The following is a 27527-nucleotide window of genomic DNA, read 5'->3' on the forward strand; positions in this document are numbered from 1 at the left end:
GGATAAACTTTATTTTCGTCGACCAAGGTAGCAGTTGGTGTGGGCCCCATCAAGTGGCCATAAGCCCTTGGCATTTGGCGACTTCTAGGGCTCTCGTCATAACCCGGATCTGTGTGTCCGAGTCAGAACTGAGCAATGCGGCCTCCCACTGGTCTGGATTCGAGAGCTGCAAAACTTCGCGGAGGGGAGTCCTGAGGGCAAGCCCAGAGTATGTGGGATAGAGTGGCACGTTGGCCTCATAGTTGACAGGACGGAGCGCAGACCCCAGGGTATATGCGGGCATATATCGCGGGGTTGGGGAAGGTGGTCGTTTGGAGTTGCCTCCACGCAACCTCTTGGGGCTTGGTGAGAGAAATATGTGCTGGGGGATATAGAAGTCTACCTATGCGGTAGTGCATGGTTATGTCATGAAATGTAACCATACGATCTCTCACCGTCCGCAGGACGGGTGACACCACATCCCGGTCGACGAATCCTCGGGCATGATTGTGCGCTGCCTTGTTCCCTGGATAGGACAAGTGCGCAGGGACCCAGATCAATTGGATCGGGCAGATTTGGTTCTTGGTTGAGCGGAGGAGAGATACGGTGACGGGGGAGACCCGGCCTTTGGCGAAATTACGAATCGCAGATTTAGAGTCGCTGAAGATGGTTTCTGCAGAGGTGGAGACCATCGCCAAGGTTATGGCCGCCTCCTCGGCCTCTTCAGACGATCTGACGGGAATGGAGCACACAACCAACGGCCGCCCACAGTAGTTTACAACCACGAGCGAAAAAGCATCGCGATCATTGTATTCGGCGGCGGCGACGTAGACCGCTGTCTGATCTGTTAAATACCACCCTTTGCACCCGATCCACCATCTCAAACAAATCCTACTCTACCCCTTCAACCTGTTCCCACTACCACGCCTCAGGCGCCCACATCTGCTCCACCGCAACTAAAAAATACTACCTCAAGTCCTCCCTCTAAGTGGAAATCTACCTCTTTTAGAGCACCTCAAGAGAAGGGGGACTGCACAACTTTGACCATACTTGATAACACCACAAATTCTAAAAGAAGGTGATAAACAGCTTTTGACAGGGCTGAACTGCAAAGTGTGATCAACGAGTTAGGCAGGCAGAGCAGAACGGTGAGTCTAAAATTAGCATGCAGAGAATCAAAGTAATGTTCAACAGTCTCGCAAGGGAAGCAGTCCACAATTGGTATCGAGGTGCTGGAAGTGGTAAAGGAATACATCTACAGGGCAGGTAGGGACCGCTGATCCACATCGTGAGAGGGAAACAGATGGAATAAGAATGAGGTGGAGCGCATATGGCAGGTTTTCTCAGATCATGAATGGAAGTTCACCAATATTCCTCAACAGAAAGGTAAAGAACCTCAAATATCCCTTAAGAAAAAGGTATAAACAGCTGTATCTTATCAGTACTTGCCTATGAGGCAGAAACGTGGAGGCTAACGAAAAGGGTTTAGCTTAAGGACAATGCAGCACCTATGGAAAAGGAAATGATAGGTGCAACGTTAAGAGACTGGAAGCGGGCTGGATAGGCGAAGGAACAAACACAGGTTAATGACATCCTATTCGAAATCAAGAGGAAGAAATTGACTTTGGCAGGGCATCCGATGTGAAGGCAAGATAACCGCTGGTCCGTAAGGGTAAGGGAGTGGATTCCAAGAGAAGGCAAGTGCAGCATGGGGCGGCAGAAGGTCAGGTGGGCGGATGAGGTTAAGAAGTTTGCAGGGATACGATAGCCACAGCTGGCAAAGGACAGGGTTAATTGGAGAGGTATGGAAGAGGCGTTGTCCTGCAGGGGGCGTAGCCAGGCTGATGATTATAAATTTAGGAAACTGCCTGCAGCTTAGTTTTGCCGCACTAAAGCCGGTCCGTAGCCGAAACATGAAGAAAAATAGCGTTTTTCACCACGTCTGCTTTCTTTCAAGTATATATGGCTAGGTGGCTTGAACCACTGCCCGATTTAAAGGGTTCAGCCTTATACATCCATGCATACATTTACATATATGCAACTGGTGCAGCGAGTGCAACCAAATCAAACAGACCTTGTAATGAAGGCAAGTTGCATATCATGATACGTAAAAAAAGACAGGCGATCATACAACCTCATGCGGTATTTTTGTGTTGGTAGTAAGATTTTAATTTCTCTCTTGAACTTCGCTTTTAGTATTTGCCTTTTTCATGTGGCCATTCTGCGCAGGCATGCCTCCCCTTTCCTCTCCCGCATGCTGCTAGTTAAAAAGTGAGAAATTCTACTGTGCACTTGCAGTTCATGTTATAGCAGCAAATGGTGTCAGCAGTCAAGCATGCACCTGCCACTTCGCAGGCGCCGTTGGCTCCTCAGGGAACTGGATCACACTTTAGTCACTGACGTGCATTTGTTTCCAACCAGTTTTGTAGGTAGCAGGTAAATTTCATGCAGTCCCCAGAGTACGCATCATCTTGTGGAAAAAGCAGATATTGCGTCCCTCGGGGGCGTTATTGCTAAGCGCCTCCTTTCCCCTCTTGCACTGTTCTCTGGGCTCCGAGTGGAAGTAATCGCGCCTCCTTTCCCTCACATCCCTCTGACTCTAACGCTAGTCTCTCTCTACCCCTTTTCCCAAGAATCCTGCGGGTCGTCTTTCTTTTGCCACGAGGGAAAAACTGATAGTTCACATATTTAGTGAAGAAACGCTGGCAAAGTGCATCAAGAGCCCCGAAGCTGGGACAGCACTGGTTTAAATAATATTAACCCACAGGAGAGACGGCACGTCTGTGACCAGCTAATGTAAAATAAACAAATTGTGTTTAACTTCCCAAAGTGACATATGAGGGATGCCATAGTGGAGGACTGGATTAATTTGTACCACCTGGGGTGCACAGACATTGCACAGCACACGGATTTCCACCGAAATGTGGCCGCTGCGGCTGGGATTCAACCTGGGCATTCTCTCTCAGTAGCTGAGTACCCTAACCACTGGCTGTGTTGGCTTGATAGTGCTGACTTGGAGCTGACCCTAAAATCATGCACAAGCATTTGGCACCACCGCTCCCCTCTCCCCTCCTCCTTGCTATATATGATTGGTGCTTGAGTTTTATAAAGGTGCAGTATGCATGAATTCTGTCTCCAGACACTTGTGATTTATACATGGCACAAAAGGGAATAATATAAAACTAACTACCGAGCTTTAATTCACCCTTCTGAGCAACACACAATTGGCCGCTTTCTCAGGGAGTCAGCCTCTTGGGATCACGTGGGAACATTGATGTCTTCCTGATGTTGTCCAGCCCCAAGTAAAGCATTGTAACTCGTTCCAAGCCTGCAAAATAGAGAAGGGGGACAAAAGTAAAATATTTCCTGTGTGCTGCAATACAGTCTAGGTACAAAGTGCACCCATGGTTCCAGGGGAACAGTGCAATGCACCCCGGGCAAAAAAAAAGTGAAAGACAGCATCATAGGTGTAAGTGCATTATGTTCTTCAAACATGCTGTCGGGGGTCATTTGACTGACTTTAGTGGTAGCATTTAGTGAGAGGCGCTAGGGGGCAGCAAGTTGCCATTCTACCATGAGTGATACCTCACTTATGGAAGGAGATATGGTTACAGGGCTGCGTTAGGAGCATTGTAATGGAAGCTGGAAGTTTTTTTTTTATAGCCCCTTCAGTCATGAAATATTATGCAGCATGAGAAAACTTTCAGATTTTGTAAACAACATGCAAAGACTGAGTAAAAATTTACTCCCAAATTACTAGTTACACGAGATTTTTGTGGGATCTTTATGCGATCACATTGTGCCTCAACACCCATTTCAGGATAAGAGTTTACTAGAGTAGACTACCGTTAAGACAAACTCGATTGACGAATTTCTAGATAAGATGGACAATGTGAGGCCATTTGGTTGGTTTCCCATAATACTAAATGCAAGAAAAATCTGCTTCAGATGAAATGTATTGTGTGTTCTTCGATTAAAACGAACTTTCGCAGCGACCGCGAACCATAGAGACGTCGCCAACAGTACTCGCAGGGTGTCCATGTAGCTCTGTTGTTGTAAGAAAAACTATATAAAGCAGTTCTACACAAGAAAGTTCACCTCCACAAGATGGCTTCCGTGCACCTTCGCGCAAAACTGCAGGAAAACAATCTTGTGGGCACGCACTTTCTTCTCGGGAAGCTTTCTTGCTGGTGCAGAAGAGGGGGGGACACCATCGCGCCTGTCATGTGCCATACACTGCCTCCACCAGACTAAAAGGCCTATGCACAAAGAGCACCCGCTCATTGATTTGTGGTTTAAAGCTCTGAGGTCGCATTTTTCACCAACACGGCGTTGCAGCACACGTTCCCGTGCCACGTGCATTGCCTGTGGTGTATGTAAAGGCTCGTTGTGCGCCTGCTCATAGATTGGTAACAGCTATGTTGCAGAGGAAGCGAAATAAGAGAGCTTCCCACGGGTACCTTCTAAGCACTTCTAAGGGCAGGCTGGAAAGCAAAAACCAGAAATACACATGCATATAAATAGCAGCTGCTGTGGAATGCAATGAGAAAAGAAAACCAGAGCAATGCCATTTTCAAATACAGTCAAACCTGGATATAACGAAATTGAAAAAAGTTCGCAATTTTTCGTTATATCCAGGTTTTCGTTAGATCCAGTTTTGGGTTAAGACTGGTAAGGATCATGCCAAAACGAAATAAAAATTCGACAGATATCAATTCAAGTGAACTCGCCATTCAAAAAATTTATTTAATAGAGAAAAACTGCGTAATTTTCGCTTGCTGTTTTTGCCCAATTGAAGCCACTACTCGGCGCTTCAAGGAAACTAAGGCATCCAGGGCTGCTTCATCGTCCTGCGAGCCGACGAAATGGCGCAGAACGTCCACCACGTCCATCAGTTCCCTCGCGGTGGGCACAGCACAAAACGTATCAGGCTCTGACGAACCGCCACCTTCAAGGCTATTTTTAACGGTTTCCACAAGTGCCGCATCAGTCATCTCTTCCATAGCCACGGTGCCGTTGTCCACGAACAAAAAGTTGCACAGCTCGACACCGTCGGGCACCCCACCGTTCATGCGTAGTTCATCCCACGCTTCTGCGACCTCGGGTGGGCTTGAAAGTTCGTCTTCACTGACTGTAGCTTGAATGGCCTTATTTACCTGAGCCTTGGCGAAGCAATTGGCGATCACTTGTGATTCGACCTCTTGCCACGACGCAGCAAGCATTCCGATTGCTTGGTAGATATCCACTTTTGTTGGCCGTTCAAGGCGGATGTCCAGGAGCGTCTTTTGTATCAATCGACGGCGGTAACAGCATTTAAAGCTGTTAATAACCCCTTTGTCTAAGGGTTGTACCAGAGAAGTGCAGTTAGGTGGCAAATACTGCAGCTCGACGTTCGAAAGCTGTAGGCCTTCCACATGGTGCGCGGAGCAGTTGTCAAGCAGCAAACAAATGCTGCGAACTTGTCGCTTGACATCTTGGTTGAGCTCCTTCAGCCAGTCGGAAAAAATTGCCCGCGACGTCCAAGCTTTGGAGTTTGCCACATATTTTACTGGCATCCGCCTTGTTCCTTTAAAACATCCGGATCGGGCATTGCGGCCAATAACCAATAGGATTCGCTTGTCGCTGCCATCAGTGTTGGCGCAAAGCAAAACCGTCACACGGAGTTTACTTTGCTTTCCACCGCGGCAGTCTTCTTTTAGTGAGAACGGGCGGCTCGGTAACATTTAATAAAACAGGGCCGTCTCATCAGCATTATAAATGTCGGCAGCTTCATAGTGGCTGAAAATGCCGGGAAGCTTCTCAGCCACCCACGAGGCAGCAGCATCGCTGTCTGCGGAGGCAGACTCGCCAGATACCACTTTTCCGACGACATCGTGCCGGCTTTTAAATCCTTGTAGCCAGCCGTTACTCGCTTTGAAGTCGTCGTGGCCCAGGATGCAAGCAAGATCTATGGCTTTCTGCTGCAAAATCACGCCACTTATGGGCACGTTTTGTGCTCGTTTGTCCAAAAACCATGCAAAAACGGCGTTGTCCACATCAGCATACGTCGACGTCTTCAGTCTTTTCTTCTGGGCACTTGTGCCCGACTCCATCGCACTGCGGATGCTTTGTTCTGCAGCAAGAATGGTTGACAGGGAGCTGGCTGGTATATTGAAGCGGGCAGCGACAGCCTTCTTTTTTTCGCCGGCGGTAACCGCATTCAAAATCGAGAGCTTATCTTCAAGCGACAAAACTTTGCGTTTCCTCACAGCGGAAATCATCGTAACGAACCGACACCGTAAACACACACCGGCACACGCACGTCAACACGCTGACGAAGAAGAAGAAGGCTTACCATAACTGCGCCGCAACACCACGAAGAATTTGTCATAGTAGTGCCACCTAGTGTCAAGCTACAAAATGAAAGCTTAAAAGTTGCTACGCTTGCCACGGAGCGGCGATAGCGGCGCTCAACATCATCATCATCATCGAGGTCTGCTTGTTTGCTGCGATTGCAAGCGTTCTGCTCGCGGTCTACTTTACCTTTTAATATAAAAACTTACTTAAACAATATTCATTAAAGTTGCGCACTGCCCGGTCAAATTTCGGGCAAAACATTACAAGATACAGCTCGATGATCAGAGCCACGGATTCGTTACATCAAGGTCAACTGCCGCAAAGAGTTCGTTAAATGGAGGTCGCCTATACATGGGCTTCAATGGGGGATGTGCTGGGGAATTGAAAAATTTCGTAAAATCCAGGAATTCGTTACATAGAGGTTCGTTACATAGAGGTTCAACTGTAGGACAACATGAGCTTGATTCAAGCTCTGTCTTCAGCTCACTTTGTGCAATATGCAATGTAGGCTTTTTCAATTATCCTCTCTCTTGACAGGCTACATTAGTCAGTTTTCATGTAACATATATACAGAAACATCTAGCATGCTCGCATCGCATACCTTTTTTTTAGGAGGCACTTCTGATAAGATGAATAGATTTTCTGGTCCTTCAAGTTCGTTGAAGGGCTTAAAAAAACCTTTGAATCATTTCACCTATAAAAGTTATGTAATCAAAAGAGCACATTTTAGGCCTTTTAAAGTGCTCACGGCTGCCAAGACGGATGAACAGGCTGTACGGTAGATCATTTGGATGGAACAGTGCGAAAAAGTCACATGTTAGTGTTTTCTTTGTCTGTGCCTTTGCTGTGCTTTTCCGTCCCAATGCTCATATACTCGTTGAGGCCACAACACAGTCAACAAAAAAAGCAGAGGCATGTGTCTTGAAAACAATTTTCTGGCATTCATTTCGCATGCCTGACTTGAGATGGTTTTGTGTGGCTTATCGCAGTGTGTTCTAGATGCCGCTATAAATCCCAGCCATTCAAAGCAATTTACAATCCAGCAATATCCAAAACGGACGCTAAACAAATTACGGAGACAACATGACTGAAGGAGTAAATAAAGTTCTGTGCACAACAGAATACAACTGTGCAAAACAGTGTTCATTAATTTTTCACACAGAACAGGCAGCATAATTTAGAAATGAATAGCAGTGATTTTTATGGTGATAGCTGTTAATGGCCAGGAAACCCAGCGGACACGCATGTGTTCATTTGGGACTCTGGAAGGGGATAGGTGCAAAGCCCCCTCAAAAAGGCAGAGAGTCTGAAGCGAAAAAAAAACATAAGCGCAGCAGAGGCTGCCTTGGCGATGGCAAGGAGGCTTGGAGAAAAGGTCTGGTAAGGTGGCTGCATTATCTGAGGACTCCTGGGCATGCTGTTTTGGTGAGTGCTGTGTCATTCTGCCATTTCTGTTGTGTGTGTGCTGTTTTCTCGTGCCTTCCCTGTGCACAGAAGTGCAGCCAGTGCAAACACTATATTCGCACCTCTTCGTGCTTTGTTTCATGAGGCGAGCATGAGTTTTGCATATGCAGACACTGTAGTCAATGAAGTTGAACTTTGGCAAAAGCAATGAGCAACAATGATTAAAGCTAATGATGTCATTGCTGTGTTAATTAAAACATTGGCTGGCTATGGTAACTCCTCTGTGTCCAGAGATTTGACAAAATCTACAACAGTGCTGAATAGCATCAAGATGGCAGGGCCAGTGGGTTCCTCTGGCCCACCCTTATGAGAGACACAGTACCCACAAGAAAGATGAAAAAAATCCATAAACGATGAAAATGCCATTAATAAAAACCTGAATTGCTTTGGCTGCCACGACTGGTTAAATAGCATAATGGCCCTGCAGCAAGGAACCTTGCCGTGTTTGACTGGACCTCCTCTACCCGTGCTACTCTGTGGCCCAAACATCCAATGATCTTCCATCTCCAATGAGCTTCTATCTACTCAACAAGCCGGTAGCTACACTTGGCTACTCGAAACATGATCAAACCTTGACGCCACAAGGAACGCATAGGTGTTAGGTAATTTAGGAAAATTTGCCCTGGCCTTTTCTTTAGTTTGCTTCTCGAGTCCAGCGATGTACTGCTAGCAGGCATTTTGTGTTTGTCAAGCTTGCCAGGCACCACCAAGCAAGTCAACACGTGGAAAAGTTGTCTGCCTGCAACACTTGCAAGGGCCATGCAATGCTACTGTCATCGAACGTGCATTAAACAATACGAACCAAGGCAGCCACTCACCTATGCCACCACCTGCGTGTGGAGGTGCACCGTACCGGAAGGAGTCAATGTAGGCCTTGATCTTGCTAATATCTGCACACACCAATGGAACAAGTTCGGTATGCGAGGTTTAAGCACCACAGTTTTCAACACAGTGAAGGCTCGCAATGCAAGGATTTGTCACTAAAATAAATTTGTGCAGTGGTTGATCGGTTTTGTGGGCTTTAACGTCCCAAAGCAACTCTGGCTATGAAGAAAACCGTAATGGAGGGCTCCGGAAATTTCGACCACCTGGGGTTCTTTAACGTGCACCGACATTGCACAGTACACGGGTCTCTAGCATTTCACCTCCATCGAAATGCGAATACCGCGGCCAGGATTGAACCTGCTTATTTCGGGTCAGCAGCCGAGGACCATAACCACTGAGCCACCGTAGCGGCGCTTAAGTAGTTGAGTAACCAAAGAAACAGCAGCAGCAGATACGTAACAGCAGTGCATCAATCATGACAACACGCTTTTCTGAAATAATCCTCCAATTGTCACTTACACATTGTACCATGAAAAATAAGAAACCTTCCTGGCAAACCTGACAACCCCAAAATTTCAATAGTCAGTGTGGTTCAATGCCCAGCCAGTCTAACTCTAGCTGAAGCCTAAAGATCAATTCTTGGATATTAAGAAGCTTGAAACAAAACATGTATGTAATGAAATGCAAGTTTGCTACCTATATGTATATATTCATATATATTCTGAAGGAGCTAATGTCAATGAACAGCCTAAGCAAGAAGAACTTCTGACACATTTTCTCCTCCAGGGTGCAAAACCTGACAGGGACAGCCATACAACCGAACCAAAATTCGCACGAGTTGCAGACATCATTAAAGCAGCTAAAAGCCATGTGCCCACCTGAAGCACTACATTTTGCAGATTTTGAAGTCTACCTCGAGGCAGGATAGATCAGTACTTCTCACCACCTTACCATACACTTCGACTTGTGACAACCTTGAGCGTAGTGCTGAGAAAAGTTACACCCAAGGCTCTGCTAGGTGACTTAATCAGTGCTCTTAGCTTACGGTGGCTGCAGTGCATTACTCAGCTGTCATTCACATCAGCAAAAATGCAAATGTGACAGCGAAACTGTGAAACTTGCCACAGTGAAACTTGTGGCAAGATCAAAGTACTGTAGATATGCCTGTTTCATGTCTGTTGCATTTTGAGTGAACTAAGTGCTTTAGACTTTCGCAGCATGGACAATTTCGTAATGTACTCTGAGCAGTACTGCTGCCAAACTTATAAAAGCCCATTCATGCTAATTAAGTACTGCAGCTGCGTCCTGTCGTGAGCTCTCATTGTGCAGAGTGCATAATGAGTGACAGTGGCAGCTCTCTATCACTGCGAATAAATAGAAGTACCCAAGTCATTACAGTGCCCATTGTCACATTACCAAGTGCAGCACACTAAGTACAAAAGCCACAGTCACTAACCAACTCCATGCTCTTTGGCTCTTTCCGTTAAAAACTCTGGGTCGTGAATTCGCTGTGCCCCAGAAAGGATTTCTTCTCCACGCATGAACATGTCATAGGAGTTTGACACTTTCTGTAACAAAAATGAGGACACATCATGGTAAGGCAGTGGCGGCTACAGTAACTCCAACCACAATGTTTATTTAAGCCTGCAATCAACTGGCTCCATGCATGCAAAAAAAAAAAAAAAAGCGAACTAGCGCACTGATCACTAATGCCTATATTTAATGAGCTAATAGAGAGCTTTTACAGCAACGTTCTAAAGTGCAGTTTCATGGGACTGACAATGATTAAAACAGTGACACTATCTGATGCACATTTTTGGAGGAACCCCAAGATGGAGTGGAATTCAAGCAAGGAGATAATTACAAGTGACACCCACTTGAGCACAGCCGCACAGTTTCAAAAGAAAGCCCAGAGCCTTATGTTGAGAGTATTGCCCCTGTCCAGAACCAAGGCAGTTTTTCTGAACTGCAAAGATCTAAGAAGTCTGTACAGCTCTTTATTTTTTTGTAGCGATAGTGCTCTGCACATGCAGATGTTAGTTCTAGTTATCTCCTTGTGCAGCACCATGTGTATGTAATACTAGAAGGCAAAACACACATTCCTCACTGCAATACGGTTGCTCATTCTATTCTGCACAGTTGCCATACGTCAATCTGGATCATCCCCACAGCACCAGCTGTTGATTAAAAAAGCACACATACATTTCGACAGCTTGTCTTTGATTGAACCCCAGGCAGGTGCCACAGTTTCCCTTTTGCTAAACTACGTTGTGTACACCAGGTTCTAGCTAAGAAGGGTTGCTCATATAACCACTCAAGTGAACAATCACAAGCAGCATAGCATACCGGGTCACGAGGGTCAGGCATGGTGTAGAATGGCCTCACTTTGAGTGGGTACTTGTCCAGAATGTAGAAGTCGGTATCATACTGCAAAGACAAGCAAAAGAAAATGCCGCCAACCACTACAAGTATGCCAGAGCGCTTGGCAGAGCTCAGCTAATCAGTTTTCCGGCATTAATGCAACACTACTGCTTGGTGCAAAGCAGAAAAAGTGCCAAATCAGAGCTCTCAGCTGTAGGTTTTGTGCACTATTACAAGTTGCGCAGTGAATGCACTCTTCTGGTAGAGGTATGGAAACCTCCAAAGCTCTGCTATGCAGCTACGGTCAGAGGTTAAAAACTGAAGGCGACTTTAAAATGCACATACTATATTTCCATGCCTCTTTGCTTTAAGAGCAAGCTACAAAAGCATTAGGACCACTTTTGCTGAGGTGCATACAGAAAGCAATCAGGAGTGGGGGAGCCACATATCCGAATGGCATGCATGTAAGGAAATACATGGATTAACCAACTAACAAGTCATTCTGACAACAGTAATTTTATAGCTGCACATTATGCAGCCTACTTAGACAACATGAACTAATAATAGTAATAACAACAAGGATGATGATGATCATAATAATAAAAAAACTTTTCATTCAGACCCTGGAAATTCAAAGCTGACATTAGTCTACATTATCATCATTATATTAAATATTAGTAACTAGGAGTTAAGCACAATGAAACTCAACTAAGCTGCATTTCTCAGTGTCAAGCCCTTAGAGCTCATACGAATACAAAAATGGCATAATATGTTGCATTTACTAGCATAATGAACCCACTTTTTTGCCACAAAATCTCAACTTCCACAGACATAAATTCGGGGGGGTCATCACACAGGGGGAAAAAACAGATTTTTTCGCGAAAGCCAAAACATTCCCCCACTTGCTGGCTTGTCCGTCCCTCCGTCCATCCATCATCAACAATAACACACGTTTGGCTGTGTTCGTGTCGCTGGTGTTCAGCACTGTTCGCTTCGAAAAAGTTTGCTGTACCACAGCGCGATACGATGATTGATAGACGACGGCGCCAGCCGTTCGTGGCAAGGTAAAGCAAACGTGCTGAACACCGGCCCTGAGGTGCATGTTTTCTACATGAGGTTAAGACAACTCGGAGGATGGCTACAAGTGTGTAATGCAAATGTTTAAGCGTTAGCTGTGGTGCGAGGGGTAAGGTATTTTCGCTCCGTCTCGAGCTCACCAAATCGTTCAGGGTCTAAAGGTCCTTCTGTCCTCACAGCATTTCTGTGCAGAGAACGTTTTATAGTGCTCAAGTTTAAACTGCTACGCTCCTCTCCAATGCTCAAGCAGATGTCGGCTTTCTAAGCATACACTGGTGCAGCCAGGCGTGCAGTAGCGCACCAAGCAAGCCACCGCCATCAGCACTCCTGTCAACGGCACACAGCATCTTGGCGCACTGCCAAGTCTACCAAGTGTGCCATCCCCGCAGGTGCTCTAATCAAAAAGATAAACATGTCATTATGTTATCGGCACACAGTATCTTAGCACGCTGCCATGATCTGCGTTATGGACAGCACGAAACTGAGGAATACACTAAGAAAAGCTAATGCTTAAAAAAAAAAGCTCATCAACAAAAGTGTGTGTGTGTGTGTGTGTGTGTGTGTGTGCATGCGGGGGGGGGGGGGGGGGGGGGGGGGTTGTTAATGCGAGTGGGTCTATTTTGGCAGTAAACACAGTATACAGAAACTTGAGACAGTCCTGTGCACGAACCTTTGCCTTAACCAGCCGCCCGAGTAGCTTTTCATTCGGTGTGCTCAGGTCATCTTCATCGTCTATTTCAACTCCAGCTTCACGTAGCATGGCTACAGCCTCGGGGAACTCCAGCCTCAGGCTTCAGAGCAACAGCAACAAAGTGGGGACACACTCAGCATACGACAATTAAATTTCACAACTGTATAAAAAGTTTCGAAAAATGACAGAAGCCAATATTTTGCCAAAAAAAGACAAACACATGCTTGTAGCATTAGAAAGCCAAGACAGACAAATGTGGAAAATCACAAGAAACAGCATTCCACACTGGCATGCTCTAAACCCTAAAACAGTGACAGCTACTGCTTTCTTTTTGTTGTTGTTCTTCGTCATCACTATGCACCGTTCAGACGTGGCGCCACATTATGTCTCGCATATATTCATAGCATGAAGAAGTGCTAACAGTTAATTTTGTACACAATTTTATGTGAAAAGTAGCACCCAAATGTGAAAAAAAGAAAAAAGGTAAAAAAATACATACATCTGGACACTGGTGGAGGTAATTAAAAACTACTGTGACTTATTTGAGTTTCACTTTCTTCCTAAACATTTTTTTTTTCATGACATGAAAGACTTGCCTAGGTTCCAGAAACTTGAATGGAGGTGCTGGGTACTGACGATTCACAGCAGCAATCTCGTCGGCAAACCTGAGGGTAAGAAAGTGGGTTATCCTACAGCACATTGTTTTGATGAGCTGATGTCAGCAATAACGCGAAAAAAGTGATGCGAGGGACGAACCTGGCACTCACAACTGTTGTGTCCAGAGTTCTGGTTTCAGTTTCTGTTTACTGGATTGGATTTGGGCTTGTTTATGTGTACGTGTACTTGTTATTGGCCGGTAATTTATCACAGTTGCTCCCCCATATAAACCCACCCCGCCTAAATCAAGTGTCCACTGGCATGTCATTCTGAGCCTTGACTCGCTTCTTATGGCCGCCCAGGCGGACAATACACAGACTAAGTGAGCAACCAGTGCTGGAAGCATCATTTACAGCTAGAACTGGCAACAGCAGTCTATTTTCTTGCGAGGTGTGGCACTAGCCCCTGTACCAAACCACAAGCAATAGCATCATGCAAACTGGCTATTTTTGGTGTAGTGGGATGAGTCACATTTGGTTAGGTCAGATCTCCCAAATAAAAATGTGATTACAACACAAGAAAATGTAAAAAAAAAAAAACGCTTTCACCATGAGTGCTTCCAGCAACACCATATACCATCAGCTACCATGGGGCTTTTTTACACAACAGCAGCTGTCGCAGCTGCCAGTGCTTCTTTGGGATGCTGGGCTAATTGCAGCGAATGGCACACAAGAGGAAAGGCACACCTGTCACGCAGACCCTTGAAGATGTCAACAAACATCTGCCCGATGACGTCCACTACTTCGTGGTAGTGATAGTTGAAAGCCATTTCCAAGTCCAGGCCCACAAATTCACAGAGGTGGCGATGCGTGTTTGAGTCTTCTGCTCTAAACACTGGAACCAAGCACGGAAGAAAGAATCAGGCAAGGCAGCAGCACCACTCACCAAGGCCACCTGCATGTTTAGCATAGGATGGCACCTCCCATCACCAATACTTATAGTACACCATTTCTTTCTTTATTTATTTATTTAAACACACTCCCAACCACAGCTGGTCCTAGCATGAAGGTCACCAGTGACATGACCATAAGTATGTGTCAGTGCATATAACGGAAAATTACATACAACACAATGGGAAAAACAAGCAAGATGCTCCAGGAGACATGTCACACAATTCCCCGTGTGTGTCAGGGGACTGGCATATGTCAGTCTACATTAAATTTTAGAACGAGCCAAATAAAATTAACGATGCAAGTGCTCAAATTCCTTAACAATGTCGCTTGCTTGAAAAACATGAAAAATGCAAAGAACTCCATTCTGTGACAGTTTTTGAAAAGAAGCTGCATTTGAAAGTACTTGTTCTCATGAAAGTCAAAATCAGGAATTTAAATGAGCATGTCCGTACTGGAAAAGCCCCTGGATAGAAAACGGTGCCCGGTGTACACAAATGTATTTGACAAGGAGTTGCTGAGCCACAAGAGAGCACACCACTGGCAAGCAAAGACGGTGTGCGACCACCACACACCTAGCTCCAAATATCAATCTCCTTGTGCCAGCGAGCCTGCTGGAGCATGCGTCGTCTTCAGTGCTGCTGCAGCTCGTTACATGTCTGGTCTATATGGTATAGTGTGGCTTCACATGATCCAGCAACATTAACCTGAGCTTTCCTGACAGACAGGTCTACAAAAAAGCAAGCTGACTGAATTTCCTAAGGAATTCGAGCAAGTCTAGATTACGGTGACAAATCAGGAGGACAGTGAATCACCTCTTTTGTATCTATTGAAAATATATTGAATATGCATCTATTCTTGGAACCTATTCAAAATGAGCAACATCCTTCTCGCAGTACAGATCTCGTACAACTGGATCCACACAATAAGAAGCAACATCAAAAGACCACCGAGCAAACTGCATCTGCATGCGACAGAACTGAAGTGTTTCATATTCCATGCTTAAACCACACCTTCCTTCGGGTAAGTATGATACAAACAAGCAGCAGGAATGGATGAGGAACAATGACCGCCTTGGCACCGCTTTGCATGCAGACAGCACACAGAAGGCCATAGACCATGGTAAGCCTTTTTAATGAGCACAATCCAGTGATGGCATCACCTTGTGCTGAGGCAAGATCTGTCATCATTATCACCTTCAACATAAAACAAGCGAGCAGCTTATAAAAGCTGGACTGAACTGTGGTAAGCTGGACTGAACTGTGGTTGGAAAGGTTAAAAGAATGGGAACCTCGGACCAAACTAAGCTCACAAAAGTGAGGCTCCAAACAGCACCACTGCCACCACTTGCCCATACGCAGTTCAGCTCACCTGCCCCAATGGTGTAGACCTTGTCGAAATCGGCCGCAATGGCCATTTGCTTGTAGAGCTGCGGTGACTGCGCCAGGTAGGCACTCCCTTTGAAGTAGGAAACTTCAAACACATTGGCACCGCCTTCACTTGCAGCTGTAAAGAGAAATTCAGTGCCCTGTCAGAAAACCTTCCTTCCCGCTATGCATGCACAAGACGCATTCGCGCCAACAGCACATCGGACACAGTTATCAGTAAAGTGGCTCATTTTCAAAACTCCATGAAAAATAGCAGATTTGAGCGTTTATATTTTGACTTGTGAGTTAGCAGCCATGCTCGCCTTTTTTTTATGTTAATGCTGTGGCAGATATCAGCAGGAACGACAGAAAGATACAAAAGTGACTAATTTGAGCATCTGCACCCTTGAAAGCTAGGATCTGAAGCTAACAAAGTTCTGCTGATACATGATGTGTTTTCTTCCTCACCTGTTCAAGCACATCAAGTACAGTGGCTCTGGTGACAATGCATTCACACCCTTCGAAGGCAAAAGTCACTATACCAGCACCTTTTGAAAGAAATATTAATGTAGTAGCAGTGAAAACCATTAATAGTTTTCAGTTGCGCCCAGCGTCCATTTCAAGAGCTTCCTCTTGTTGTGGTACTGGGCTGCCCAGGAATGAAAGTGAGCAGCAGGCATATTCTGTGCCTTTTTACCTTTGCCACTCTTCTGCTTAGGCCTGTGAGCTTCTCAACGAGTTACCTTATTTTTTCACTTCATCCATGCGTCACATTAAAGCCACGCTATCTAACTGTCAGTTGAAAACTTTTGAAGTTTTTTTATTTAGGTTTGGATCATAGGGTTTAACGTCCCAAGGCGACTCAGGCTACGAGGGATGCCATAGTGGAGGGCTCCAGGCAATTTCTACCACTGGGGTTGTTTAACTGACATCGCACGGAAGACGGGCCTCTAGCATTTCACCTCCATCGAAATGTGACCGCCGTGGCTGGGAATGAACCCGCAAGCAGCCGAGCATCGTAACCACTAAACTGCCGCGGCAGCTTTTCGTCCTTTTCGCCTCTCAACACTTTTTAAAAAGCACTCTTCATGACATCTTTAACAGCCAATGAAATTGTATTTGTCATGATCTCTTCAGACAATAGAATTGAAGATAGAGGCAAGAAAAGTACATGCATGGGTTGCTCTGTAGTCAAGAGTGTAATGATGGAAAGCCCAGCCAATTTGTTGTCGCTTTCGGAGGCTGACAATGAACACGGTGAAAAGTGATCTTTTCTGTCCTGAAGAGCAAGCAGCCATGCAGTGTTAAACCTTGATGTAGCAAACTTCAGTGTAACAAAATCCTTCCATGTAATGAAATATTTTGGTTTTAATAACCTTGCACTGATACAATGCCATGTACTTTCAGTTTCAGTAAAACAAAGTAAGTCTTGCCCCTTTCAATGCAAGGAAATTTCACTGCTTGTAAGGGCTCAAGTAGTTACGTGGAGTGCGCAACGAAACTCGCTTCAAAGCAAGTACATGAAAGTGGTTGCTGCTCCAGCTAGCAGATGTAGAGCGCATGGGCAGATGGACATGCAATGACGATCACAGTGGCGAGCATACTGGCTACTGTGCCATCTGGGGGAGTACAGGCAAGGCTAGCACAAGTGTCGGTGCAGCCACCCATGCCAGCTCGCAGCTCTTGCTATCTTGCCCAATATCGGTGCCGAATGTGGTATACTACTGTGATCAAAGGCAGCGCACTGCGTTTGTCTCGTTGATCGATTCTCAAAGCTCAGCAAAAGGAGTGACCCACCGTCACCCAACCTCCTGCCTCATTCCCTCCCAGCCTTCCTTCCTTTATTTCCCTGCCCACCTCCCGTGAAGCTGTAGTGATGGCAGAAGTGCAATGCGCTGCTCTGTCTCTGCGACGCGCTCGGGAACTCACAAGCGGATGATGACAGTGAAACCAAAACTTGAGACTTGAGAGAACCAAAACTCCCGCAGTCTGTTCTGCTGACCTAGCTTTTTTGGGTGACGCTTCGCCGTTGGACCTCACAGCGCTACCGGCGCTCGAACGCTTCATCGACTGGCAACCCTGGAACCTTCCGCACAAGCATGACCTACATAAGCAGCTGTTGTACCCAGCCACACCGGGATCTGGCGCCGACATGGCAGCCAGACGCTTACATCTTGTTCTTCTTCAGGTGCTGCAAATGATGGCGATTTTCGATGCTGCCGCGATGTCAACGTGCCTGCCAATGAACGGAGCCGCTTCTACCGAGCAAGTCTGTTCTGCTGACCTAGCTTTTTTGGGTGACGCTTCGCCGTTGGACCTCACAGCACTACCGGCGCTCGAACGCTTCGACTGGCAACCCTGGAACCTTCCGCACAAGCATGACCTACATAAGCAGCTGTTGTACCCAGCCACACCGGGATCTGGCGCCGACATGGCAGCCAGACGCTTACATCTTGTTCTTCTTCAGGTGCTGCAAATGATGGCGATTTTCGATGCTGCCGCGATGTCAACGTGCCTGCCAATGAACGGAGCCGCTTCTACCGAGCAAGTCTGTTCTGCTGACCTAGCTTTTTTGGGTGACGCTTCGCCGTTGGACCTCACAGCGCTACCGGCGCTCGAACGCTTCATCGACTGGCAACCCTGGAACCTTCCGCACAAGCATGACCTACATAAGCAGCTGTTGTACCCAGCCACACCAGGATCTGGCGCCGACATGGCAGCCAGACGCTTACATCTTGTTCTTCTTCAGGCGCTGCAAATGATGGCGATTTTCAATGCTGCCGCGATGTCAACGTGCCTGCCAATGAACGGAGCCGCTTCTACCGAGCAAGTCTGTTCTGCTGACCTAGCTTTTTTGGGTGACGCTTCGCCGTTGGACCTCACAGCGCTACCGGCGCTCGAACGCTTCATCGACTGGCAACCCTGGAACCTTCCGCACAAGCATGACCTACATAAGCAGCTGTTGTACCCAGCCACACCGGGATCTGGCGCCGACATGACAGCCAGACGCTTACATCTTGTTCTTCTTCAGGTGCTGCAAATGATGGCGATTTTCGATGCTGCCGCGATGTCAACGTGCCTGCCAATGAACGGAGCCGCTTCTACCGAGCAAGTCTGTTCTGCTGACCTAGCTTTTTTGGGTGACGCTTCGCCGTTGGACCTCACAGCGCTACCGGCGCTCGAACGCTTCATCGACTGGCAACCCTGGAACCTTCCGCACAGGCATGACCTACATAAGCAGCTGTTGTACCCAGCCACACCGGGATCTGGCGCCGACATGGCAGCCAGACGCTTACATCTTGTTCTTCTTCAGGTGCTGCAAATGATGGCGATTTTCGATGCTGCCGCGATGTCAACGTGCCTGCCAATGAACGGAGCCGCTTCTACCGAGCAAGTCTGTTCTGCTGACCTAGCTTTTTTGGGTGACGCTTCGCCGTTGGACCTCACAGCGCTACCGGCGCTCGAACGCTTCATCGACTGGCAACCCTAGAACCTTCCGCACAAGCATGACCTACATAAGCAGCTGTTGTACCCAGCCACACCGGGATCTGGCGCCGACATGGCAGCCAGACGCTTACATCTTGTTCTTCTTCAGGTGCTGCAAATGATGGCGATTTTCGATGCTGCCGCGATGTCAACGTGCCTGCCAATGAACGGAGCCGCTTCTACCGAGCAAGTCTGTTCTGCTGACCTAGCTTTTTTGGGTGACGCTTCGCCGTTGGACCTCACAGCGCTACCGGCGCTCGAACGCTTCATCGACTGGCAACCCTAGAACCTTCCGCACAAGCATGACCTACATAAGCAGCTGTTGTACCCAGCCACACCGGGATCTGGCGCCGACATGGCAGCCAGACGCTTACATATTGTTCTTCTTCAGGTGCTGCAAATGATGGCGATTTTCGATGCTGCCGCGATGTCAACGTGCCTGCCAATGAACGGAGCCGCTTCTACCGAGCAAGTCTGTTCTGCTGACCTAGCTTTTTTGGGTGACGCTTCGCCGTTGGACCTCACAGCGCTACCGGCGCTCGAACGCTTCATCGACTGGCAACCCTAGAACCTTCCGCACAAGCATGACCTACATAAGCAGCTGTTGTACCCAGCCACACCGGGATCTGGCGCCGACATGGCAGCCAGACGCTTACATATTGTTCTTCTTCAGGTGCTGCAAATGATGGCGATTTTCGATGCTGCCGCGATGTCAACGTGCCTGCCAATGAACGGAGCCGCTTCTACCGAGCAAGTCTGTTCTGCTGACCTAGCTTTTTTGGGTGACGCTTCGCCGTTGGACCTCACAGCGCTACCGGCGCTCGAACGCTTCATCGACTGGCAACCCTGGAACCTTCCACACAAGCATGACCAACATAAGCAGCTGTTGTACCGAGCCACACCGGGATCTGGCGCCGACATGACAGCCAGACGCTTACATCTTGTTCTTCTTCAGGTTTGTTACTCTTACCTTTCTGTTAATGGCAAACCGTTTAGGAAGTCGACGCCAGATCCCAACTTTGCTGTGTGCATGTTTTTACGCCTTCTGTACGACGTGTTCGCGAGCTGTTCAGGATACATAGGTTTGTTTCAAAGAAAGCTTTTGCTTGCGGGAGACGTAGAGCAAAACCCTGGGCCTCTGTCTGCTGAGCAGGAAAAGCGGATGTTCGATACTATCATGACAATACCTGTGATACAACAGCAACAGACCGAAATATTGGACGAACTACGTTCCATTCGGCTTGAGCAAAAGAATCTCGAAGAAAAACTAACAAAACTCGCAGAAAAAGTCAAAAGCGTTGAAGATAATGTGTCACTGGTGCTCCCGCTAAAGCCTGAAGTAGAAAGATTATCTCAAAGTTCCCAGAAACTTGCTGTCGCGTGCACGGCCCTGGAGTCATCGCACGATAACCTGGAGAACCAATCACGAAGAAACAACTTAATATTCTACGGCATCCATGACAAAGAAACCGAATCGTGGGAACAGTCTGAGACTAAAATTATCTGTTTTTGCGCTGAAAAGTTAAAACTTTCCGTTGACGCCGCTGCCATTGAAAGAGCGCACAGACTAGGAAGATATGCGCCCGACAAGCGCAGACCCCTGATCGTTAAATTTTTGTCCTTTAAAGAAAAGAATCGTGTTCTTTCAAATGCTGCCAAACTAAAAGATACTGACTGGGCGATAAGCGAGGACTATTCGGCCAAAGTACGGCAACAAAGAAAAAAGCTCATGCAGTTTGCTAAGGCACGCGGCGGAAAGTTGAAACTGCGGATTAATAAGCTAAACCTGGACAACAAAACCTATATGTACAAAATTGAAACAGACGATATCACTTGTGTAAACCAATAGCCATCACCGAGGCTTTTAGCTAGCCCACAAACTGCTATTAAAAATGAACTTGTCTGTATTGTTGTTAATTGCCGCAGTCTAAAAAACAAAACTGACCAATTCCTCTCACTCTTACAAATGACGAACGCACATGTGGTAATTGGAACCGAGTCATGGCTGGACAGCAACATAAGTGATGGTGAAATATTTCCTCCATCCTATACCACGTATAGGAAGGATCGCAATGTACGCGGTGGTGGTGTGTTCATCCTCGTTCATAGCAGTTTGAGAAGCGTGTCTGTTAACATAGACGATTCCTGTGAAGTTGTCTGGTGCAGGGTACGGCTGGGCGATGGTACTTCTTTGGCAATTGGCTCTTTTTATAGGACGCCCGGTTCAACCTGCGCACAGCCATTTTTTGAACTTAGCAACACATTATTAGCCTTAGACGCAACACATATTATCCTTGCCGGTGATTTTAATATGCCCAGCGTAGAATGGTCTTGTTTTAAACCAGTAATTCGCACTGCATCCCTCTTGTATACCGCTTTCCGTGAAGTAATTGGTGCTCACTCATTATTTCAGTTTGTTCAAACCCCTACCAGACTCGGCCTTACCAGTGGTAATGTGCTAGAGTTGTTTTTCTGCAATGACCCTAGCCTAGTCTCGTCTGTCATAACGCTGCCAGGCATAAGCGACCATGCTGTAGTTTTAGCAAAAGTATCCTGTAATGCTATGAAGACCCACCACACCCAACCATGCAAAGTGTCTTTTTATGAAAAAGGGGATTATGCTTCGCTATCACAGGAACTCGACGCATTTTTTCCTGAGTTTCTTTCACATCAGCCATCCCTGAATATTGATTCCTTCTGGAACTTGTTTAAAACTAAAATTTTGTCACTGACGCAGACTTTCATCCCATCCCGCTTGATTTCAGCCAAGCGTCGTGACGATATGCATTGGATGAATAGACAGTTGCGGGCAATGATCAACCGGCGGAAACGGCTCTTTCGCAGATATTGTGATACGCCCGCACTAACTTTGTACTCCGAGATGAAAAAGCAAACTAAGAACTTATCGAAAGAAATCCGTAAAGCGAAAAGGGCATACTTCAGCACACTAGGCCAACAAATAAATACAAACCCAAAGGCAGTCTGGAAATATGTTAAAAATAAGAGAAACAGCAGGGTCTCTGTGCCTGATATACTAGACGCAACTGATTTTGGAAGGGATTCAAAAGGTAAAGTGAGAAGTTTCAATCTTTATTTCCAATCGGTGTTTTCCGATCCCATTAACAGACATACTGACTTTCAATCTTTCAGCACCCTGACCAGAATGAATGACGTAGAAATTTCTGAACGGGGGATCATGCTTTTATTACAGAAAATTAAAGTTACATCAGCACCAGGGCCTGACAACATTTCCAATTACGTTTTGAAAAATTGTGCAGCTTCAGTTGCCCCGTATCTCGTTGCATTATTTCAGAAATCGTTGCCCCTTGACTGGAGAAGTGCCAATGTCGTTCTGATTCATAAGAGTGGTGATAAAACTAAAACATGTAACTATAGGCCCATATCGCTGACGAGCGTGTCGTGCAAAACACTGGAACATGTCATTTATACTCAGTTAATTAGCCATCTACAAAACAATAGTTTTTTCTGTTCGACACAACATGGATTTAGGTCCGGCTTCTCATGTGAAACACAGCTCGTGGAATTCACACATGACATATCTGTTTCCTTAAACTCCGCCGGTCAGGTAGATTGTATATTTTTAGATTTTCGAAAAGCGTTCGATTTAGTTGCTCACAACCTATTGTTACAGAAGCTTTCAGAATTAAATATTCCTACCTCACTCTTATCCTGGATTGAGGGGTATCTTGCGGAAAGGAGACAGTGCGTGGTTATCGACGGTGTCAGCTCGGAAAGTGTGGGTGTAACTTCAGGTGTTCCGCAGGGGTCGGTTTTGGGCCCTCTTCTTTTTCTCATTTTTATAAATGACCTCACTAGTAACATTTCAAGTATAATCAGACTTTATGCTGATGACTGTTGTATCTACCGCAATATTTCTTCTGAAGCAGATGCAATTTCACTACAGCATGACCTCAACTCTGTATTCTCTTGGTGCAACAACTGGAATATGGCGCTAAACATCTCCAAATGTAATCTGGTCCGGTTTACAAAAAAGAAACAATTCCTCCAAACAGACTATTTCCTTGGTAGCACTGAATTATCTGCAGTTTCAACTTATAAGTACTTGGGAGTCTTTTTTTCTACTGACCTATCATGGAATACACACGTAAATTACATATGTGCTAAAGCCAGCCGCACATTAAACTTTCTCAGACGTAACTTTAAGGACGCTCCCCTTACGCTGAAGGAGACATTATACATGTCCACTGTACGTCCGATACTTGAGTATGCTTGCGCGGTTTGGGACCCGCATACAAAACTGAATATTGAGGAGCTGGAGCGCGTCCAGAAACGGGCTGCTAGGTTTGTGTCTGCCGATTACAATTTCCAAAAAAGTTCTTCTGGTTTGCGCGAGAAGTTGGGATGGCCGTTACTTGAAAACAGGCGCAAATATCTGAGACTCTCTTTCTTTTATAATGTGCTTAATAATAAAACTGGAATTCCAAAAGAGAAATACATTAATGAACCCAGCTACATTTCCGCCCGCACTGACCACCCACTTAAGGTGCGCGAGTACAATTGCCGTATAAACGTATACAAATATAGTTTTTTCCCACGAACAGTGCATGATTGGAACTGTCTCCCTTCGCGGGTCGCTACCGCTCCTCCTACATCGCTTCTGACCGATTTGCAAAGCCACCTGTCAATATAAGTGCAATAATTCTTGTCCGAGTGTATTATGTTTTAAGCAGTGCTGTATTTTAAAATGTATCTTTTTTTGTGTGTGTATGTGTGTGTTTAGGGTATGTTTGCCTTTCTACAATGGTTTTTATTTTGTTTGTTTGTTTGTTTGTTTTTGCTTCCGTGTGCATGGGTTTATTGTATTTTCTGTGTAGACCGCATCATTTGCCTAATTTATTATGTACTAGATGTTTGTTCTTATTTATGATGTTTCCCCCTACAATAATGAGGGCGCTGTAGGTACTGTGTATAAATAAATAAATAAATAAATGTGCATGAACCAATAGACATCGAGGTGGTTCGCGAGCTTGCAACATGAGATGTAATGCAATTTCTATGGTCATGCCAACGACTGCAATGTCGTCGTTGATGGCGAAGAAAAGCTGGAGGCAATGGATCACTTTCAGCGCAAAGATTTCAGCGCAAAGAAAGTTTTTTTTTTTTTTTCACACGAGTGATTCGCTGCACATTTTGGGAGATTCATTGCATGCTAGGAAATGAATTTCGACGCAGCGATATTTCAATGTTACAAAGTAAACTGCAGATATTACAGGCTTCGTTACATTGAGGTTTAACAATATTTATGAAAGAAAGAGGGGCTGATGGCAACAAAGCACCAGCCACAAGTTGAGCCAAATTGATGTGACCTTCCCATCAGTTCCTCCATAGATTGCCTTCAAGGGATAACCCAGTGTTACGTAGTATGACAGCAATTCTCTTCCACAGTTTCAAAGCCTGTTGAATACTGTTTACTAAATACCATTTGGGTAATTAAGTCGTCAACGAGAAAAACTGTTACAGATGTTAGCTTTTCCATTCACCCTGCGGAACAACACCTTTCCAGTTATGACATTTTTGCTGATGGATGCAACTGATAAAAATTATAAAAACGAGACCAACATGTGGTGAAGCCTTTCCTCTGTGATAGTGAAAGTTGCAGTGCAGATGTGTGGAGTACCTGAGATGATCTTGGGCGTGTGTATCTCTACAAAGCCACGGTTTGTCAGGGACTCTCTGAAGAGGCTGCAGACCCCTGCCTGCAGCCTGTATATTGCCTGGTTGGCTGGTGTCCTCAGGTCGAGGACCCTGTTGTCCAGCCGGGTGTCCTGGTTCACCCTGATGTTCAGCCCTTCTGTGTCCTGGAAAAGTAGGCAATGCATGCGATGCAATCCAGCAGCCCGTGGAGTATTCAGGTCTTCGTGAAGTACCAAATACCGTATTTACTCGTATAATGCTCGCACTCGCGTAATGCTCGCACTCCCCACATTGGCTATCAAAAATTGGAAAATTTTTTTTTCCCCGCATAATCATCGCACCCCCAAAATTACTGCCACGAGCCGTCTGCTTGTCATAGCAATCGTCATCTATTGACTGCGGCCACAACTAACTGCCATGGTTGGGCGCGCGTGCTACTAGGCGGCGGTACTGTGCTATCATCCGTTACCACCGCCGCTACCGCTCATCCACTCACCACCGCTACGCCATTTTGCGAAGGTGTCTCCAGCTCTCCGGTGTCTCGTAGGCCTCGTTTGCCTTGTTTGCGTGTTGCACCGTGCTCTTTGTGCCGCTTCGCCATGGGATGCTATGCAAGCTACACAGCTGCTTTTAAGCTAAAAGCTATTGAGTATAAGTTGCAACCTGGCAACCGCGCCGCCAGCAGACACTTCGGCGTCAACGAGTTTTGCGTCTGGTATCGGAGACGGCAGCACGGCGAACTCGACGACTGGTAAGACGCGCCGGGCCTTCCGTGGACCGAAGACTGAGAAATTTCCTGCCATCGAATCCTCTTTACTGGAATATATCAAGGCTCGACGAGCGGATGGGTGTGCTGTGTCGATTGATTTGATACGGAACCAGGCGCTCGTAATCGCAAGAAAGGAGGGCATCCTGGTGCAAGACTTCCGCGCTAGTAACGGGTGGGCCCCACGATTTATGCGGCGCAATGGACTCTCGCTCAGGAGGCGTACGATGCTTTGCCAGCGCCTGCCCGCAGCCTATGAAGAGAAAATAGTGGACTTCCATCGATTCGTTATCAGGATCCGGCAGGAGAAAAACTTCTTGCTCTCCCAGATATGGAACGCGGACCAAACTCCGCTGAATTTCGATATGCCCAGCAGCAGGACAGTCGAACAGACAGGCGCTCGGACTGTGCACGTCAGGACTACAGGTGCCGAAAAACAGAGGTGCACGGTCATGCTAGGCGTGACGGCGGACGGGCGGAAGCTCCCACCGTCCGTCATTTTCAAGCGGAAGACCCTCCCGAAAGGAAAGCTCCCCCCTGGTATACACGTGCGCGTCCAAGAAAAGGGGTGGATGACCGCGGACCTTATGGTGGACTGGGTGAAGACTGTGTGGGGGCGGCGACCGGGAGCGCTTCTTTTTCCGTTGCTCCTCGTGCTTGATAGCTTTCGGGGCCATCTTCAAGAGTCGGTTCGGGCGAAGTTCAAGGAACTGCGCACGGACCTGGCTGTTATACCCGGCGGCCTCACATCAATGCTACAGCCTCTTGACGTATCTTTGAACAAGCCATTTAAAGATAACGTCCGGAGGCTGTACGCAGAATGGATGGCCGAAGGTGAACATGCTCCGACGCCGGGTGGCAAGATCAAAAGAATGTCCGTGGAGCTGCTGTGCAGCTGGGTATCAGAGGCATGGGGGATGATTGATGTAAACATGGTGGCCAGAAGCTTCAAGAAAACAGGAATTTCGAACGCCCTGGATGCGACCGAGGACCACCTGGTGTGGGACGACGAAGAAGCATCGGAAGATGAAGAAACCATCGATTCCAGTGTCGACACGGACTCTGATGAAGAGTAGAATTGCCTGCAGGACGTATGCAACACGAGTAGTGACGGGGAGGTTGCGCGCGGCAACTAAAGTGCTTTAGCAGCTTGAGTTTACATTCACCCTGTACTCTCATAACGAAGGTAAGTTACGCTTGAAAGTAATGTTTTCGTTATATTTACAATTGCGGACCTGACAATCCTGATCTTGCACCCATTCATCTTTGCATTTAACACTCCGAAACATTTGCTTGAAAATTTTCCCCGCATAATTATCGCACCCCCAAACTTCGCGTTGATTTTCAGGGAAAAATAAGTGCGAGGATTACGCGAGTAAATACGGTACATTAAAATCCCAAAGCCTGTGCAGTGGAGGTGCTCATCCATCTACCTACAGCCTCCCTGCTTTCATATTTGTCTATCAAACAAGATGCGAAACCCCCAAGTTCTTTTTTCTGCCCTTTTGAGGAATAAAGTATGACCAAGTTCCCTTAACACGCTCCGGTGTTATGTGCATAACTGTGTGCACTGCAAATTGGCAGCTTTCTCTAGATGTGTGCTATAGCTAGAAGAGATTTCTTTTTATAATAATTCAGCACTCTTCCCATCACAACTGGGGTCCTTTCCCTGTTCACTAGCAAACGCAGTAAATAATACTGCCTCAAAACAATAACCTTGGCAGCATGTTCTTTTAAATAGTCGTGTACATAACAAACCATGTCAGATCATTTTTTTATGTGCTTCTAGCATCATGTGCATCTTCAAAAAAAAAAAAAATTCGTTCCCCAATCTTTCAAGTAGTTAGGGTATATGGGAAATCCTGGTTTTTTGATGTCAGTTTCCAACCATTATGACACTTAGAACAAAATTTTGTGCATGCTTGTAACAAAAGTAACCGCCCGTGTTTTGC

At 46.4% G+C, this 27527-nt stretch overlaps 1 protein-coding gene across 2 annotated transcripts in view; it reads right to left on the reverse strand.

Annotated features, from left to right (window-relative positions):
- Window positions 1-3156: 3156 nt before the first annotated feature.
- The window catches only part of AspRS (aspartyl-tRNA synthetase), a 31618-nt gene continuing 7247 nt past the window's right edge, over window positions 3157-27527 (reverse strand). Inside the window, exons 7-15 of one of the 2 annotated variants that reach the window (XR_013306380.1) lie at window positions 24793-24973; window positions 15652-15786; window positions 14077-14224; window positions 13330-13398; window positions 12713-12833; window positions 10951-11031; window positions 10061-10172; window positions 6767-8669; window positions 3157-4568 (exon numbers count right to left, since the gene is read on the reverse strand). Coding sequence is in view for 1 of the 2 variants with exons in the window: in XM_077627857.1 (XP_077483983.1) it covers window positions 3216-3307; window positions 8598-8669; window positions 10061-10172; window positions 10951-11031; window positions 12713-12833; window positions 13330-13398; window positions 14077-14224; window positions 15652-15786; window positions 24793-24973 (1011 nt within the window). In the remaining variant the exon portion in view is untranslated. The remainder of the gene's footprint in view (window positions 4569-6766; window positions 8670-10060; window positions 10173-10950; window positions 11032-12712; window positions 12834-13329; window positions 13399-14076; window positions 14225-15651; window positions 15787-24792; window positions 24974-27527) is intronic. The other variant, XM_077627857.1, reaches the window with a different exon arrangement.

Source organism: Amblyomma americanum, chromosome 6 (genome assembly GCF_052857255.1).
Source record: "Amblyomma americanum isolate KBUSLIRL-KWMA chromosome 6, ASM5285725v1, whole genome shotgun sequence".
NCBI classification, from domain to species: domain Eukaryota; kingdom Metazoa; phylum Arthropoda; class Arachnida; order Ixodida; family Ixodidae; genus Amblyomma; species Amblyomma americanum.